Below are 18,395 nucleotides of genomic sequence, written 5' to 3' on the forward strand. Positions count from 1 at the left end.
TTCTTCTACTGCTGGAATGACCTGCCCTTCTGCCGGAACTTGATCTCCCGCGACTTCCTTGCCCTTGTCAACCTTGGTGGCTTCCTTTGGTTCCTCCCTTTTTAGTTCTATCTTCATCAACCAAGCATCTCCTTCCCCGTTGTTGGAAAAGGGAGAAGACATGATGCCTGGCTTTGCTAGATCTGACAGAAAAACAGAGAGAAAGAAGAACAGAGGATTTAGCCGCCATACGGTGGTCAATACGTTCGGGGGGTATATAAATATATATTTTTTTTATCTTGGGAAACAAGCAAAACGAAGGGAAAACGGAGTCGGGAAGGTTACCGAGGTGGGCACAACCCACATGGGTGCGCCCTGGTGTCTTGTGCCCTTTCGGGTGCCTTCCTGGTTGTTTATTATTTTCCTAATTTTAGTAATACTAGTTGACCCGTTGCGCCAAATGGCGCAGAGACCTGCTAAAGCCATGTTGTCGATGAAAATAGTTTCATTTTGCAGGGACACATTTGATATTGGTAGTAGAAAGCCCTTATGTTAGGTCATGCTATATTTAAAATATGTTTATCACGCTGAGAAATCTCGGTTGAAAAAAATTCATATTTGTATAACATGCATAGACCAGCTAAGGAAGCATTCTTTTAGTAGAAAATATGGTTATCACTATGAAAAATCCGAGTTTGAAAAAAAATCATATTTGTATAATATGTATTAGAGCAGTTAAGGATGTACTTTTTTCACAGCGTTTGCACTAAACTTTTATTTTTCATGTGCACAAGAGAAAAAACCTCACTGTGTTGTGCATATGGAGGCATAGGTATTTGAAAGGCCCATATGCTACCTAGCCCGGTCCAAGAACAATTCTTTGTGTTGTTGTTTATCCCCTGTTTATCCCCTTTTCTTCCTTGGTCCCTCCTTTGAGCGAGAGAAGCGTACTCAAGTGGCGAGACTTCTCCTTTCCTATTATTTCGGATTTCTTTGCATACATGGTAATAACATAAATGGCCCATTACACCAAATAGTGCAATGTACATTTCAAAAACAGAAGTGTTTTGAAAATTAAATAAGTTTTAGCACGAAGGAACAGTCCAGACTTGAAACAACGGATGCAACCACTTTACCAATTCAAACTCTCAACCATTTATGATTGTGATGTCAAATGGCACAAGGTGTCGATTTAGACTTTAATTGAAATGTGTTTCATTTGTTCTTTACGAAGTGTTAGATACAATTTCACTGCACATAAGAATTTTCAAGCTCGATTAAAAAGGTATTTTCAAGCATACAAACCACAACTACACAACGCGAATGTAAATATATATGACCGAGTCATATTTCCTAATAGAAAAGCAAGGAACGGACTGGTACTAAGTAGGCTGTTTTAGAGAGATTGTGGTAAATTACAGTTCATTATTACATGCAAAATGTTTTTGCTTCGGAGCAGAACACTGATCTATCTTTGTCTTCATATCCTTTTCTTCTCAGAGGTGTAGTGTGCTGCCTTGCTCCTATTCATGGCTCTTATCCTACAATTTTTGAACAATCTAAATTAGTTATTCGTTCAATGGGAAATCCGAAGTGGGGATTACTTCGCCAATATCGTTAGCAAGTTTATGAGGTAAAAGAAAGCGATGTAACATCCAAAAGCGAAGGTAAGAATGAAGTACATAATATTGTAGCTGGGAAAGTAGGAATATGAGCCGCTACATATTTCAGGAAAATGGTCGAGGTTCCCTGATCCTAGTAACATGAGCTGCAATTATTTTGTCAGGGGCTCATGGCTGTATATAATTTGCACAAGCAACATCCCCTTCGATCACAAAGCTATATAATCTATATAATGGACAAAAATGGAGCTTTCGATAACCTGTATGCCTATTTTTCCTACCATAGTGTGATGAGGCTTTGAAACTGCACATACCAGGATTTTCATGGGACCATTCAGGACATTGAAAAAAGATACAAAAACTGCATTCAGCTCCTCCGTCTAAGGCTACCTCAATAATAAACCAATACTTCATAATAGAACAATCTGAAAAATATATACGAGAACAATGCAAATTAATCTTGCAGCACCTGCTAAAACTGTAAAACCAACAGTGCTCTTCTTCTGTGCAGTATTATATCCCAACTCTATACCTACGTCAAGCAATGAAGAAATGGTTATACCTGTAGATCCACCGATGGAGCAGCATCAGGCTAGCGAGCATATCTTTGACCATCCAAGGTGAAGAATGCACAACTGTCAGACAACAACACTGGCCCTATCGCACCATAACTATGCATTCTACATATACTTCTTCAATAGCAGTTGGTGCAGTCCATTGATTCTGCCACAACAATCAAACCCATAAAGGTAGAGTCCCTTGCTCGGAATATCCTACTTCTTTTAGCTCCTCATAGCTTGCATTTGATTAGTCCACTGAAAAAGAAAACGATCATTAAAAAGGAGAAAGTTAAGAAAGGTGCTCCTGACAGAAGTATAAAAGAAACAAATTAGACACCAACACATTGTCTTTTCTATTTGACACCCATTGTCTTTTTTATTAGACACTAACACATTGTATTTTCTATTAGCCACTAACAGTAGTATAAATGAACTCATGAGCAACGCTTACAACAGTATTCAGAACAAAAAAACTAACACTTCCATAATGGAACAAGAATATACAACTTCAGAGAGGAAAGGACAGGTGTAACACATCAAACTAACCTATATATTTTGTTTTTGTGTCTACATATACAAAAGAAAACATTCAAATAATGATCTACAAGACATAAACATTAAGCTGAAAGGTTCATCATTATAACTATATTTTGGGCTAGTAACCTACTAATATATCAGTTCTACCAGCGGCAAGTCTGAATATGTGCAAGCAATATTGTACTCCCTACAAAATGCATGTTCCCCAAACTGGAAGTATACATCTTGTTGCATTGCTCAGTATGGCACCATAGTGATGCCTGAACTCTCGCACTGAAAAGTTTTAGTCTATACCTAATTGCAATAGGCAAGAAATTATTTTTACCAAAAAATGTAAACACAGAGGTTTGGTTTATTTTAGACATGGTCTGAGAGGAATGAAGGATCAGGAATTCAGGATTGTGACAATTGTTTTAGAACACAGTTCAGTATAACCGATAAAAAGCTTACTAAAAGCAGCCATATCTACAGCTTACTAAAAGCAACCATATCTAAAGCTTACTAAAAGCAGCCATATCTTCACTTTTTAAAAGAATGTCTTTTTTCAACCTCTCTGTTTTCTAAAGGATACTTCCTCTCAACAAAATACATGAAAAAAATGTGCACAGAATCTTACCCATATGCCTGGCAACTATAAATTCTGTACCAGAGTACACACCATAAGCCCACAGTTAACATAGCCAAAAAACAAGAAAAATGTGAGCCAAAGTGTAATAAGGATAATGAAATAGGGAGAACTTCAGATAAGAAGATGGCACCTGTACAGGTAGCATGGAGGGAGTCAAAAGACAGTATCATCACATCTCCTTTCAATTTTTAGCCTACGAAATGCTACACATAAAACATGAACTAAGAAGAATGAACATGCTACTTCTAGATCCATGGACGTGCAAGCACCATGGAGTAAAATCGCACAAAAGAAATTAAAAAATACATAGGAGGAGCAAGAGGAGGAGGGGCATGAGGAGAGAAGAGCATGGGATTGGAAAAAGGAGCTGACGTGCAACCAGAAGGGAAGAGACGAGAACGCATCACCTTCCGGACGCGTCGTCAGCAAGGAAGAGAGGAAGAGAATGTGCTGCATCTCTGCTTCTTCGACCCACCGCCGGCCTCCTGGCAATCCCCTGGTCATCCACCCCCACGACGGTGCCGCCCTACTCTCCCATGGCAAGTGCCAGGGCCATGGCTGGGCCGAGCCACCTCCCTCATCAGAGGAGGCTGGTGATGTTCGGCAGCACCGCCGCCATAGCAGGGGCGAGTTGTGCGGAGATGCCGGTTAATTAGGCAGTCAGAAACGAGAACGAAACTGCAGTCGACCAGAGAGATCCATGTACACTTACGTTGAAGGAAGCGATGGTCCCGGGTCCCGGCGGACATGCCGGCAACGAGCCTGATGTCGAGATCGAACCGCCCGAAGAGGTACCGGTCCTTGGACTCCAGCCTGGACCCCGTCTCCCGGTCCAGCGCTAGCTCCACCACCCATCCGTCGTCGAAGTCCCGGTGCAGGCTCCGACCGGCCTTCAGGGCGGCCACCGCCCCCGTCGCCGCCGACACGGCCACGGCCACGGCCAGGAGCCGCCAGAGGGAGCCACGCAGCATCTCTCTCTGAATTTTTGAAATGGGGTGGCGATCAACGGCGAGATGTCGCGAGAAAGTGAGAGGAGTGGGGGCGACGGGGGCTCAACTCAAGGGACACGATGACGATGAACTCGGGTGCCATGGCCCGCTGGAAGAAGCAGAAGCCCTCTCTCTGCTCCTTCCCTGCCGGCCTCCCCATTGCCGTCCTCTTTGGCCTCCTCCTTTCCCTTGTCGTTGGCATCCTCCCCTCCCCTACAGCTCCACCTCCACTGTGAAGACCCCGTCATCCCTGCTCCCCCACGACGATGGCCCAAGCCCCGATCCGGAACCATGACGGTAGGGAATAGGAGAGGAGGAGGCGAGCAGAGAGATAGGGCCGGCGGCGTGGGTCAGGCAGAGGAGGCGGCTGCGAGCGAGGAGCAAGGAGGCCGATGTGCGATTTTTCTTCTCGTGCGCTCGTGACTCTAGGGTTGGCCTCTCTCTCCTCCTCTGATGAGACACAATGCTAACCCGCTAAATGACATACATGTGGGCCAACATCCAACAAGGGCCACCCATCATAGCGTGGACGGGTAGCGGTGAATGTGCACATATCCTGCCGGAACGCACGTCGCGCGCGGCGGACGTGATTGGAGGACCAAGAGTCAGCCAGGCCCTCACTCTCCATACGCGAGACGAGACCGCTCGCCCACTCCCGATACGTCAGACGGGACGCGACCGAACCCAGACGAGGCAGGCAACACACACACATAAAGGTCACAGGAGGACGCCGACGCGTGGGACCAAAACATAGCCAGGCCCACTCGCAGCCGCACCAGAATTCCAGCCAGAGGAAAGAGTGGGGGGCACAGCCCGCGCAAACTGACAATGCGCGCAACACGCGCACGCGGAGCGGTAGGAGAGGCTGACCGCGCACCCCAAGAATGGGCACCCAGCCAATCGAAAAACGGCCGAGCCCACCGGTCATTTCCCATGCATGTTTCACCGTTCGGTCAAAATGGCAACGCACGTTTTCGAGCTAGATCCAACGGCCAGCAGAGAAGAAAAGACCACATTGACCACAGTCGGACGGCGAGCGAAGGATGAAATCGAGGGAGCTCCCTGGGAGCGAGTTGCCTAGCCTCTGTTTTGTTTTAAATTCCAAAACTGACAAAAAATATTTTTGCGGATTTTTTGGAGTCCGTTTACTTACCGTATCACGTACCTCCTCTTTTTTACAATTCTGGAGTGTTTTCGAAGGTTTCTTTTATGTGTTCCTCCGGTGTCATGGTTTGAATAATATTGCTTTCAACATTAATAGGCGTACCTGAGATATAGTGCTTAATTCTTTGCTCATTGACCACCCTCAGGTTAGTACCTTCGGTATTATTAATCTTAATAGCTCCAGGGCGATAAACCTCTTCGATAATATATGGTCCTTCCCATTTAGAGAGAAGTTTTCCTGCAAAGAATATGAAACGAGAGTTGTACAAGAGGACATGTTCTCCTACTTTGAATTCCTACTTTTGGATTCTCTTGTCATGCCATCTTTTAACTTTTTATTTAAATAATTTTGCATTTTCATAGGCTTGGGTTCTCCATTCATCTAAAGAGCTAATATCCAATAACCTCTTTTCACCGGCAAATTTGAAATCATAGTTGAGTTCTTAAATTGCCCAATATGCTTTATATTCTAACTCAAGAGGCAAATGACAAGATTTTCCATAAACCATTTTATAGGGAGATGTCGGTGGGAAATGACACTGTGGGATCACGAGGATCCCTTCTGCGGTTGTGGGGCGCGGGGTTGTGAGAAGAGCAGGATTAACAATCAGCACAAGGATCGTTTACCCAGGTTCGGGCCATGAGGGTGCGTAAAACCCTAGTCCTACTTTGGTGGATGTATTGAGTGTTCTTGAGCTCTTGAACTAGCTACGGTGACTGCGTGGTTCCAAAGAGCTGAATCCCTCTCCAGTACGCCATGGGCCTCCTTTTATAGTCGAAAGGGGCTGCCACAGTGGCACACAGGAGGTGGAAAGGCCTACAGTGCTATGAGCTTATCGCTCGTACTACAGGACAAGGCGCATTTAATGCGTAGCTTAGGTGTCCTCTTGCTATACGGGGATGGGAGCGAGGCACGTCCCGTCCGTCGCCGCTCCTCCTCGCTTCGACACGCGCCCTGGCCAGCGATGCATGCGGCGCCATGTAGGCAGGCAACCAGCTGAGGTGGCGCGATGGTGGAGCCTCCACGAAGATCTGCATGCCACCACGCAGGCGTGTGCTGAGTTGGCCTGGAAGCTGCATGTTGCCATGAAGGTGTCTGCCCAGCTAGTTGGGCTGGCAGCTGCATGTGAACGGCGGTGGGGACTTAGTTGGCGCGGGCCTGGTAGTGGCCCCGCTGACGCCCTTGGCAAGGGCCTTGCTGGGTGGCCCGGCAAGGGTCTTGCCATGGCGCGCTGTCGTCCCCGGCAAGGATCTTGCCGGGGGTCTTGCGGGTTTCCTCGGCAAGGATCTTGTCGAGGATCATTGCCTTCCAATCCTCATCTGATCTTGAATATCCTTTGTCTTCACAAAGATCTGCATGCCACCATGGAGGTGCCTCCCGAGCCCTGGCCCAATGTAGTTGATGGTGTTGGAGACCGTGGGTTCGAGGGTGGCTCACTCCGCTGGTGTGGGCGAACCGCCCCGGCAAGGAGCTTGTCGGGGCTGCTGAGGCTGCCCTTGCCGGGTAAACCTGCTTCGTCCATCTGCTCTTTGTGGTCTCGGTCTTTGGCGTTGCCTTGTTTGTCTTGTGCCTTCGGCTTCTCTCCGGCTCCCCTCCTTTACCCTGCTATGTGCGGCTGTGGCGCGTGGCTCTAACTGCCCTTGCACAAGTAAAGGGGTCAAAAGGAGAGCCCCTACTTTTGTACACCGACAGGAGCCACCGAGCCTGGGCCATACATAAGCGCGACACGTTGTTGGGCCAGGCCCAGAACGACGCGCGGGCAGGCGGGGCGGATTTTTCCGCGGTAACTATTTCGTCCGCTGCGCTTCCCCACGACCTGTGTTGAATGCGCGACGTGGGGGTCGCGCGTGTGCGCATGACTGAAGCACGCTGGTGTCATCTTGTGGTGGATAGTTAAGAGGCGGCTTGCGTGTCTCCTCGAGACCGCAGGGCCACTGCTCATTTACTGCCCGTACTTGGGAACCGTCGCTCCACGCGTCCCATTGCGCCCGTCTCTTGCGCCATGTTTGTTGCATGCATGACGCAGAGTGAATGACAGGTGCGCGGGATATGGGAAGTTGCGCGCGCGTGGGTCGGTTCCCCACGTGCCTTCAATTGGGCGGGGAGGGCGGTCGACGGCCCTGCCCGTTGTCACTTCAATGGGCCGGATTGGCCGAGAGGGGCGGCCGAGCCCCGCCCCCGCCCCTTTATAAAGAGGGGAGCGAGAGGAACGACGCCTCTCAATCCTTCGGCATCCGCTTCTCCCCATTCCTGCTTCCTCCTTCCTTCTGCCATGGTGAGGGGGCGTGGCGACGCTTCATCGGTGGCGGCGAGGGTCTCGGCTAGACAACGCATCTCTCCTCCCCAAGAGCTCGTGGCGGCAGAGCCAGCCGTTAGAGGAAGGGGAGGGGCGAGGTCGAGGCCGTCGCGGCGCCCGGGGAAGAGGAGGACGGGGCAGCGCATCGGCCTCGCCTCCGCCAGTGGGCCCTCCTCCGATGGAGGGCCACATCGGGGACAACCCCTACGAGTTCTTCCTCAGGCTGCGCCACCCACCGCACCGTCGTCTTTGTCTCCTAACCCCATTTGCGCAGGAGATGGAGCTGGACCCGCCGCAGGCACTGCGGCTGCATATGAGGGGTTGCGGGAATAGCGGTACATGGGCCGACGTCAAGTTCCCCGCCCCTCACATCATGTATCTCGCCAAGGGTGGAAGACCTTTTCCTGTATCCACAGCCTGACGGAGGGGCTCACTCTCCATTTCAAGTTAATGGAGAGCGTCCTCCTCTCCGTCAAGGTCTTTGGGCACTTCGGGACTCGCGTAAGGTGCTGCGTGGAGAGCTCCTCTGACGATGGAAACTCTTCCTCAAGCGAGAGTGACGAGGAGGACAGCGGGGCAGATGACGGGGACGAGTCCGACTAAGCGTCAGACGCCCCACGCCTAGGCGGGTGCGGCAGCAGCAGCATCTGCACCTGGCCGCTCCTCCGGCGGAATCTGCCGGGGGAGGGGCCAGCTCCTTGAACTTCTCGGGGTCGTCTCCTTGGGCGGCTGGCGTTGGGAGGCTGCAGAAGAGGAAGAGGGCGGGCGGCAAGGCCGTCAAGTCTGAGTACGTGGGCACCGACGCCTTCATCGCGTATTGACGTTCTGCCGCCTCGTCTTCGAGCTCTTCCCCCGGCACCGTCATCACCAGCCGGCCTTTGGACGGCCACCGAGATGTTCTCTTGGTGCTTTCTGCCGCTCGTAGCTTGCCTAGGCGCCCCTTTTGCCCCTTTTCGCTTCCTTGACCTGCCTCCTGAGGAGAGGGACAAGAAAGGGATTACGAGCATCTTATCTCTTTTTATTCTGTAAGCCTTCGGGCCTTTGTTAAATTTAGAACTTGTAATCCCCTTGCTCATGTTTTTCACTCCGTATGAATTGTACCTATACGGGATGTTTTTAATGAAAAAGGGATGTTTGTCGGGTTTTTCGTTCATGGGTGAAACCCGCGACAAGGAGCAAATCCTCGTTATTATTTAAGATAAACGTTTTTCGCCCGGCAACATGCCTTGTCGTCCCCCCACTTTGCTCGACCTTTCTCGCGCCCTTGGCGGAGGCAGGGATGAAGCAGGCTTAGGCTCCTCGTTCCATTTCCTTGCTGCCGCGACTACAACCAAATCCGGACCCAGGAGATAATCCTTGGGTACATAAACAGGGGAGCACGGTAGCCTAGAAATAAAATGAGGTTTCACATATCCCAGTTGCATATCGAAATGCATGATAGAGGATAAAAGACTTATCTGGATCTGTAGCCCCCAGCAACCTTGGCTTGCCGTGGTTGGATCCTTGTACTTGCAGCCCCTAGCAACTTTGGTTTGCCGGGGTCAGGATGCCGGTCCGTTCCCTTTCTTCCAAATAGCTCGGCAGAAGTGCTCACGTGCCCTGCGAACCAAAGACGACAGAAAAGAACAGAGAGACGCGCACTCGACCTCTGAGCTAGGGGTTAGCCACCGCTAAGCACTATCAACCCTAACCAAGGAAGAGACTCAACCTAGCATGCATGATATAACTTAGGGCACCAGCACTTCGTTTATTTATGCTCAGGGTCTGCTCCTGGCTTTGTACAAAGGGTTACATGCCTTGTCGGCAAGCTTGTACAAAAGGTGGCTTGCCGGGAGGCCCGGCAGCCGCGCCTTATGGGTAAAACTTGTGAAGATGCTTGATGTTCCAGAAATTGCTCACTAGAATGGCATCTCGGTCTCCAGGCGGACTGCGCCGGGCCTGGTGACTCGTGTTACCCGATAAGGGCCTTCCCACTTCGGCATCAACTTGTTGGAATTCTTGGCCGACTGAATGTGCCAAAGAACAAGGCCGCCTTCCTCAAAGCTCCGAGCATGAACCTTGCGGCTGCGGTAGCGGCGCAAGGCTTGCTGGTAGCATGATGCCCTCACAGCCGCCCGAAGACGATCTTCCTCAAGGAGCTTGCGTCATCTTGCCGCAGTCGCTCTTGCTAAAGTTCATTATAAGAAAGCACTCGAGGTGACCTGTATATGAGTTTCGTGGGGAGAACTGCTTCTGCCCCGTAGACCAGGGCAAAGGGTGTCTGGCCGGTGGCTCGATTTAGCGTTGTTCTGATCGACCAAAGAATCGCTGGCAACTCGTCAATCCAGCGCCTTCCACTCTTGCGCAGCCTGTCAAAAGTCTTTGTTCTTAAGCCTCGCAGAACTTAAGCATTTGCTCTCTCTACTTGGCTGTTGCTTCGTGGGTGTGCCATGGAAGCAAAACCGACCTTGCTGTCGAGATCCTCAATGTACTTCCTGAAGGCGTGGCTTGTGAACTGTGTGCCATTGTCGGTGATGACCCTGTTGGGTACCCCAAAACGGAAAACTAGCCCCTTGAAGAACTTGATGGCCGACTGCGATGTCACCTTCCTCACCGCTTCCACCTCTGGCCACTTTGTGAACTTGTCGATTGCAACGTACAAGTACTGAAAGCCCCCGACGGCACGAGGGAAAGGGCCCAATATGTCGAGCCCCCAGACCAAGAATGGCCAGGAGAGAGGGATGGTTTGAAGGGCTTGAGCTGGTTGATGAAGCTTCTTTGAATGGAACTAGCATGCCTCACACTTGGTTACTAGTGCCGTCGCATCCTGGAGAGCAGTGGGCCAAAAGAAACCTTGTCGGAAAGCCTTGCCAGCAAGGGCCCTCGACCCTATGTGGGAGCCACATATGCCTCCATGTATCTCTGCCAACATCTCTAGTCCTTGCTCCCGGGAGATGCACTTCAATTTCACCTCATTCGGTCTTTTTCTGTACAAGACGTTGTCAACGAATTGGTACAGAGTAGACCGGCGGGCTACTCTCTCTGCTTCTTCCTGCTCCTTAGGAAGCTCTCCTTTTTGGAGGAATCGTACGGTGTGTTGTGCCCATGCCGGAGCCCGTGGCTCGACGGCAAGGACCAAAGGCATCTCTTCTGCCACGGGAGCGGCCGTCTCTACGGCTATGGCCTAAGGCCTTGCCGGAGTCGATTGCCGTGCAGTAGGATCGGCATCCACAGCAACATCTTCGCCAACAGCTCCGGGGAGCTCGGTGGGGAAGTACTTGTCGGGGCCTAGCTTCCTCCGCTTGTTCTGCCCGGTTGATGGTTTGACGGATGGTTGAGTTAATCGAAGCACAAAAGTACCTGGTTCCATAGGTAGCTCGAGGGCAGCGTGCTTTGACAGGTAGTCGGCGATGTCGTCCATGGAGTCGGTTTCCACGTCGGCATCTTCGCCATGGTACTTCCTTACCTCTTCAGCCCGAGCGCACCGATCGGCCAGAACATAAAGTTCAGCCACATCCTTGACCTTGTTCATCGCCAGATCCTCACGCATCTTACGGTTGCGCACATTCTGATGGAATGCACTGATCACGGTGGCAGGATGAATGTTGGGGATGTTGTACTGTACTCGGTTGAACCTTTGGATGTACTTGCGCAAGTTTTCTCCTTCCTTCTGGGGGATGATATGTAAATCACTCACCTGGCCATGAGCTTGGTGGCCTCCGGTAAAGGCGCCAACAAACTCATGACACAGATCCGCCCAAGAAGAAATAGAGTCCACCGGCAAGTGCATCAACCATGAAATAACATTAGGCTTGAGTGCCAATGGGAAGTAATTGGCAAGCACCTTATCGACGCGGGCCCCAGCAACTCGCATCGCGATGGTGTAGATGCTGAGGAACTCCGACAGGTGAGTCTTGCCGTTGTACTTCTCGCCAATGTCGGGCTTGAACGTGGGGTGGGAGGGCCACTAGGACTGCCACAGCTCACGGGTGAAAGCCGGACAACCCACCTCGTAGGGTAGGCCACTGTAGCCTCCCGGTGCTAGGTGGTCCGTAGTGGGCCCTGCCTGCCTGTCCAACTGGTGGCGCGCGTCACACCGGTGCTCGATGGTGGTTCGAGCGTCTTCATGAGCTCGCTCCCAAAGAACTTGACGTGGGTCGCGGTGGGTTCGCGGGTCGGACGACACTATGGAGATATCATCATGAGCGTCGTCGCGATGAATCGACGCTCGCGGTGGCCGATATGGAGGAGGGGAGTGCACCATGGCCGCATCGCCTCCGGCCCGTCCTCCGCTAGCATGCGGTGGCTCGACGGAGCGACGACCTACGGGTCCCGCCGGCCGCAACTCGTTGTTGTTAGCGATGCCGACAAGGCTCCGGAAGGTGGCCCTCCATTCGTCAAGCTTCTCCGCAGCGGGAGGAAAGTCGAGGAGCACCTACGCGCGTGCTAGGGCTTCTGCTAGCGTGGGTGGCGGCGAAAGCTGTGTGGGCCGCGATGCGCTTCGACTTCTAACCGCGTTAGAAGGAGCCCCATCACGACCCCGCAGCCGTCCGCCACCTTTGCCAGCACCTCAGCGCGCATGCTGGCCCTCCTCATCATGTGAAGGGCGCATGGGACTCTTCCCAGGGCGGCGCCCAGGGTTACCAGCAGCGCGGTGATGCTCATCACGCACGACCTGAGAAGAGCGCACCATGGGCACCGGTGTTGGTGTCTTGGAGGTCACCGTACCACCGTCCGGCGGCACGACGACGCCCCTGGAGGGCCCTGCGCCGCCTGCGGGGGCGCCGACTCCGTCTCTGGAGCCCGCGATGAGTGGCTCGTCGCCTGGCGTATGAACGACGCCGCTCACCAGGCCTGGACTGTCAGGGTGATGTGGGTGTTCGTGGGCCGCGCCATAGGTTCTCTCCGTGACTGGCCCGCTACTGGTCCGCACCGGTACTAGCAACCCGGTCCCAAACAAACCGATCGCCGTGGTCGTCTTCTTCTTAGGAGCCATGGCGATGAAGAACTGCTAGGCCAACTACTAGACCAGATTCTCACAATTGCGTCCCCTACCTGGCGCGCCAAATATGTCGGGAAACGACACCTATGGGATCACGAGGATCCCTTCTGCGGTTGCGGGGGCGCGGAGTTGTGAGAAGAGCAGGATTAGCAATCAGCATAAGGATCATTTACCCAGGTTTGGGCCGCGAGGATGCGTAAAACCCTAGTCCTGCTTTGGTGGATGTATTGAGTGTTCTTGAGCTCTTGAACTAGCTACGATGACTGCATGGTTCCAAAGAGCCGAATCCCTCTCCAGTACGCCATGGGCCTCCTTTTATAGTCGAAAGGGGCTGCCACAGTGGCACACAGGAGGTGGAAAGGCCTACAGTGATATGATCTTATCGCTCGTATTACAGGACAAGGCACATTTAATGCGTAGCTTAGGTGTCCTCTTGCTTTATCGGGGATGGGAGCGAGGCCCGTCCCATCCGTCGCCGCTCCTCCTCACTTCGACACGCGCCTTGGCCAGCGATGCATGCGGCGCCATGTAGGTAGGCAAGCAGCTGAGGTGGCGCGGTGGTGGAGCCTCCACGAAGATCTGCATGCCGCCACGCAGGCTTGTGCTAAGTTGGCCTGGAAGCTGCATGCTGCCACGCATGTGCCTGATAACCCACAAGTGTAGGGGATCGCAACAGCTTTCGAGGGTAAAGTATTCAACCCAAATTTATTGATTCGACACAAGGGGAACCAAAGAATATTCTTGAGTATTAGCAGTTGAGTTGTCAATTCAACCACACCTGGATAACTTAGTATCTGCAGCAAAGTATTTAGTAGCAAAAGTGGTATGACAATAAAGGTAACGGTAGCAAAAGTAAAGATAAATGTTTTTGGGTTTTTGTAGTAGTTGTAACAGTAGCAATGGAAAAGTAAATAAGCGAAGAACAATATATGAAAAGCTCATAGGCAATGGATCAGTGATGGATAATTATGCCGGATGCGATTCCTCATGTAATAGCTATAACATAGGGTGACACAGAACTAGCTCCAGTTCATCAATGTAATGTAGGCATGTATTCCGTAAATAGTCATACGTGCTTATGGAAAAGAACTTGCATGACATCTTTTGTCCTACCCTCCCGTGGAAGTGGGGTCCTAGCGAAAACTAAGGGATATTAAGGCCTCCTTTTAATAGAGAACCGGAACAAAGCATTAGCACATAGTGAATACATGAACTCCTCAAACTACGGTCATCACCGAGAAGTATCCCGATTATTGTCACTTCGGGGTTGTCGGATCATAACACATAATAGGTGACTATTGACTTGCAAGATAGGATCAAGAACACACATATATTCATGAAAACATAATAGGTTCAGATCTAAAATCATGGCACTCGGGCCCTAGTGACAAGCATTAAGCATAGCAAAGTCATAGCAACATCAATCTTAGAACATAGTGGATACCAGGGATCAAACCCTTACAAAACTAACTTGATTATATGGTAAATCTCATCCAACCCATCACCGTCCAGCAAGCCTACGATGGAATTACTCACGCACGGCGGTGAGCATCATGAAATTGGTGATGGAGGATGGTTGATGATGACGAGGGCAACAAATCCCCCTCTCTGGATCCCCGAACGGACTCCAGATCAGCCCTCCCGAGAGATATTAGGGCTTGGCGGCGGCTCCGTGTCGTAAAACGCGATGAAACTTTCTCTCTGATTTTGTTCTCCCCGAACATGAATATATGGAGTTGGAGTTGAGGTCAGTGGAGGTCCAGGGGGCCCACGAGATAGGAGGGCGCGCCCTAGGGGGGGCGCCCCCCTGTCTCGTGGAAAGCCTGTGGGCCCCTGGTGTTGATTCTTTCGCCAAAAATTCTTATTAATTCCAAAAAGTGCCTCCATGGATTTCCAGGACATTCCGAGAACTTTTCTTTTCTACACATAAAACAACATCATGGCAGTTCTGCTGAAAACAACGTCAATCCGGGTTAGTTTCATTCAAATCATGCAAGTTAGAGTCCAAAACAAGGGCAAAAGTGTTTGGAAAAGTAGATACGTTGGATACGTATCAACTCCCCCAAGCTTAAACCTTTGCTTGTCCTCAAGCAATTTAGTTGATAAACTAAAAGTGAAAAAGAAAATTTTTACAAACTCTGTTTGCTCTTGTTGTTGTAACATGAAAAGCTAGCATTCAAGTTTCAGCAAATATTATGAACTAACCATACTCACAATAACACGTAGGTCTCATAATTACTCATATCAATAGCATAATCAGCTAGCGAGCCATAATAATAAAACTCGGATGGAAACACTTCCTCAAAATAATCATAACATGATATAACAAAATGGTATCTCGCTAGCCCTTTCTGAGACCGCAAAACATAAATGCAGAGCACCTTTAAAGATCAAGGACTGACTAAACATTGTAATTCATGGTAAAAGAGATCCAGTCAAGTCATACCCAATATAAACCAATAGTAATGAATGCAAATGACAGTGTGCTCTCCAGCGGGTGCTTTTAATAAGAAGGGTGATGGCTCAACATAAAAGTAAATAGATAGGCCCTTCGCAGAGGGAAGCAGGGATTTGTAGAGGTGCCAGAGCTCGATTTAAAAATAGATATTGAATAACATTTTGAGCGGCATACTTTCGCTGTCAACGCAACAACTATGAGATGGCTATATCTTCCATACTACATGCATTATAGGCAGTTCCCAAACAGAATGGTAAAGGTTTATACTCCCTGTCCGTGTCAAAACCGGCGGATCTCGGGTAGGGGGTCCCGAACTGTGCGTCTAGGCGGATGGTAACAGGAGACAAGGGACACGATGTTTTTACCCAGGTTCGGGCCCTCTCGATGGAGGTAAAACCCTACTCCTGCTTGATTAATATTGATGATATGGGTAGTACAAGAGTTGATCTAACACGAGATCAGAGAGGCTAAACCCTAGAAGCTAGCCTATGGTATGATTGTTGTCCCTCTCTATCGACTAGCCTGGCCTCGGTTTATATAATGCACCAGAGGCCTTAGGATAACAAGAGTCCTAGCCGAATACGCCGGTGGGGGAGGAGTCCTTGTCTTGATCGCCAAGTCTTGCGGAATCTTCCTTGTATGCGGCAGCTGTCCGGACTGGCCCATGAGTATACGGCCATGGGGGTCCTCGGCCTAATCTAACAGATCGGGAGATGACGTGGTGAGTACCCCCTAGTCCAGGACACCATCAGTAGCCCTCTGAACCGATCTTCAAGTTTAGGGACGCTCCTCGATTCTTCCGAACCGTTCTTCATCTTCAGTCGTCGATCTTGAAAACTGGTTCAACAAATCTTCTCATCTTCGATCTTGAGGATCGCCGAAATGCATTCGACGAGTTTACACGTCGGGTATCCGAGGAGCCCCTTTAAGTTTCCGGCCTTAATGAATGCCTTGTTATTTTTATGCCACACCTCGGGTTTGAAGTTGTTCCCGGGCGGAAGCGTCCTCTTGCGTCCGAGCTCTAACGCCGGACTGCATTCGAGGTATCTTTTGCAGCCGAGCACCAACGTCGGACTGCTTCCCAGCTCTAACGCCGGACTATATATCCGAGCTCCAACGCCGGACTATGTATCCGAGCTCCAACGCCGGACTGTATCCGAGGTGTCATAAATCACCTTGGTTCAAAGAAGTTTGAAGGAGTTTAGCCGAGCTTAATGCCGGAAATGCCCTCTATGGAGCCAGCCACTAGCGTCCGAGCTTTATGCCGGACTGCTTCCGAGGTGGTGCACCACCCCAAATGTGGGCCGATTTTTGTCAATATTTTTGATTGGTGCAATTTATTCTCTGCCGAGATACATAACGAGTAGCCCTCAAGGCGGGTATCGGTCTAAAACCCAAGATGCACATGAAGAATGACATAAGACCGCTGATCCCCATAGCCGCTGAGACTCGGGTTGATTTGCAAAATCGGTCTGAGGATCAAGTCCTAGCTCGGCAGAATACTTCGGGACACAAAAAGCGGCGTGCTCAGTCCTCAAGACTCAGGTTGGGTGCGGCCGACCAACCTGAGGATCAAAATCTCCTCAGAGACTGTATTACACTTAAGATTTTCTGCATAGAACAGGCAATGCAGTAGCCCCCGAGACACTGGTCGGGTGGCAACACCAGATCAGGGGATCGATGTGCCCCTTCAATATTTGTAAATAATAAGCCCGAAACCCAGTAGCCCCCGAGCCTTGATGCGGGCACGGGTGGCCGAATTAAGGATTGATATCCATAGTAAACTCACAAATTATGTGTAATGACTCTATGTATCCAAGTACTTTACGTCATTAATGCTCGGATCCACATTATACAAAACTTTGTTGACCGACCATCGGCTTCCACCTCCTCGGCCAATAGCCGAGGAGTGTTTGTCCTACTTTTATAAAGCCTTTATGAGGGCAAAGATTTACAACAAACAAGGCAATCTGGCCATACGGTTTTATAAACAAAGGTACGTAGAGAGATATGTTATATTGCTGTTTAACATAGGAGATGTCCTCCAAAGAAAATAGTTCCGCTATCGGTTCCTTTCATTGGGTTGGCATGCTAAGCATGATCATGAAACCTCAGCTCTAATGTAAAAGCAAAATATTGAGGATTTAGTTTGGGAGGCAAGTTACTAGCCCCTGGTAGTGTTCGGCGACAGTTGAGGTCAAGCCGTAAACACTTCGGCCAATGTTATGAATGGCCCATCATTTAACACAGTCATCGGATCGCTGACCAGTTTACGGTTATTGTGACAGTCAGTTTTTGGCTTTCTCCACTGAGGTGCTTAACCATGTGAACTGGAAGCACCATCGCAGTGGTTCTCCCTTTGCACACCTAGCCGAACAAAGCGGAACGTAGGGGGCAAGCGCAGGAGCCGGGCAACCCAACTATTGACCGAAGACACAATTAGAAACCGATGCATATAGAGCAATATCCGAGAATGTTTTTGCCGAATCTCTAAAGGTGTCCGGCGTTGCACTGCGAGGCTTGTGCTGAAAACACACAAATAGTTTAAAAGTGCCATGGGCTCGAAAAGCCAAAAAACTTATTCAAAAGGTTAATGTCCAAACTAGATCAAGTGTTCGGTGCCAATCCAAAAATTGGACTTTAGAAAAAAAAGGTGCTTCTGACGTGCTTTAACATGACACATCCTATCTCAAAACTTCAAGCGGGTCAGCCTACGGCTTCAACCTTCTATCCCGAAGGCGGAGTACTTCTTACTAGGCCAGTTTAGCAAACTAAAATCTAGCGGCTTTGTGAGAGAAATTAGGCTCCCCGGCTAGTGACCGCACACTTGTGTCAAAAAAAGGAGTGATAAATAATAATAAAAACTTTGCAACGACTAAGAAGAGAAACACTTATTATAAAACGTCTCAAATAAACATAAGAGCCCCCAAGTGACTTGGGTAAAAGAATGATTGTATGTACCGAAGTAATTGTATCATATCTATGTTCAACCGAACTTTAAACGCGTCTTAACCGACCATCGGCTTCTCCCTCTTCGGTCAAGGACCGAAAAGTGTTATGTACTCCATCTGTCGAGAATATCGACGGTGTTTCCAATAACCAGGCAATCAGGCCATAAGGCTATAACAGACAAAGTGCGCTTAGGGAACTTATTCTATATTACTGCGAAGTGTAAGAAGC

At 49.9% G+C, this 18,395-nt stretch overlaps 1 protein-coding gene across 6 annotated transcripts; it reads right to left on the minus strand.

The window, feature by feature from the left end:
* Positions 1-1,225: 1,225 nt before the first annotated feature.
* On the minus strand, positions 1,226-4,753 carry LOC119308304 (probable xyloglucan endotransglucosylase/hydrolase protein 16). 6 transcript variants are annotated; one of them, XR_005150029.1, is made up of 6 exons: positions 4,384-4,742; positions 4,039-4,303; positions 3,457-3,916; positions 3,315-3,338; positions 2,164-2,416; positions 1,226-1,520 (listed from the first exon to the last, which is right to left on the minus strand). XR_005150029.1 is itself a non-coding variant. In XM_037584411.1 (5 exons), the coding sequence occupies exons 1-4, from the start codon at positions 4,295-4,297 to the stop codon at positions 2,409-2,411; spliced, it is 474 nt and encodes a 157-aa protein (XP_037440308.1). In that variant the 5' UTR covers positions 4,298-4,753; the 3' UTR covers positions 1,226-1,520; positions 2,164-2,408. The 6 variants fall into 6 exon arrangements, 1 of the variants encoding a protein (XP_037440308.1); XR_005150030.1 differs by adding an exon at positions 1,916-2,026 and having other exon boundaries at positions 4,039-4,742; XR_005150031.1 differs by having other exon boundaries at positions 3,457-3,529; positions 3,734-3,916; positions 4,039-4,740.
* Positions 4,754-18,395: the final 13,642 nt, after the last annotated feature.

This window comes from Triticum dicoccoides, chromosome 5B (assembly GCF_002162155.2).
Source record: "Triticum dicoccoides isolate Atlit2015 ecotype Zavitan chromosome 5B, WEW_v2.0, whole genome shotgun sequence".
NCBI classification, from domain to species: domain Eukaryota; kingdom Viridiplantae; phylum Streptophyta; class Magnoliopsida; order Poales; family Poaceae; genus Triticum; species Triticum dicoccoides.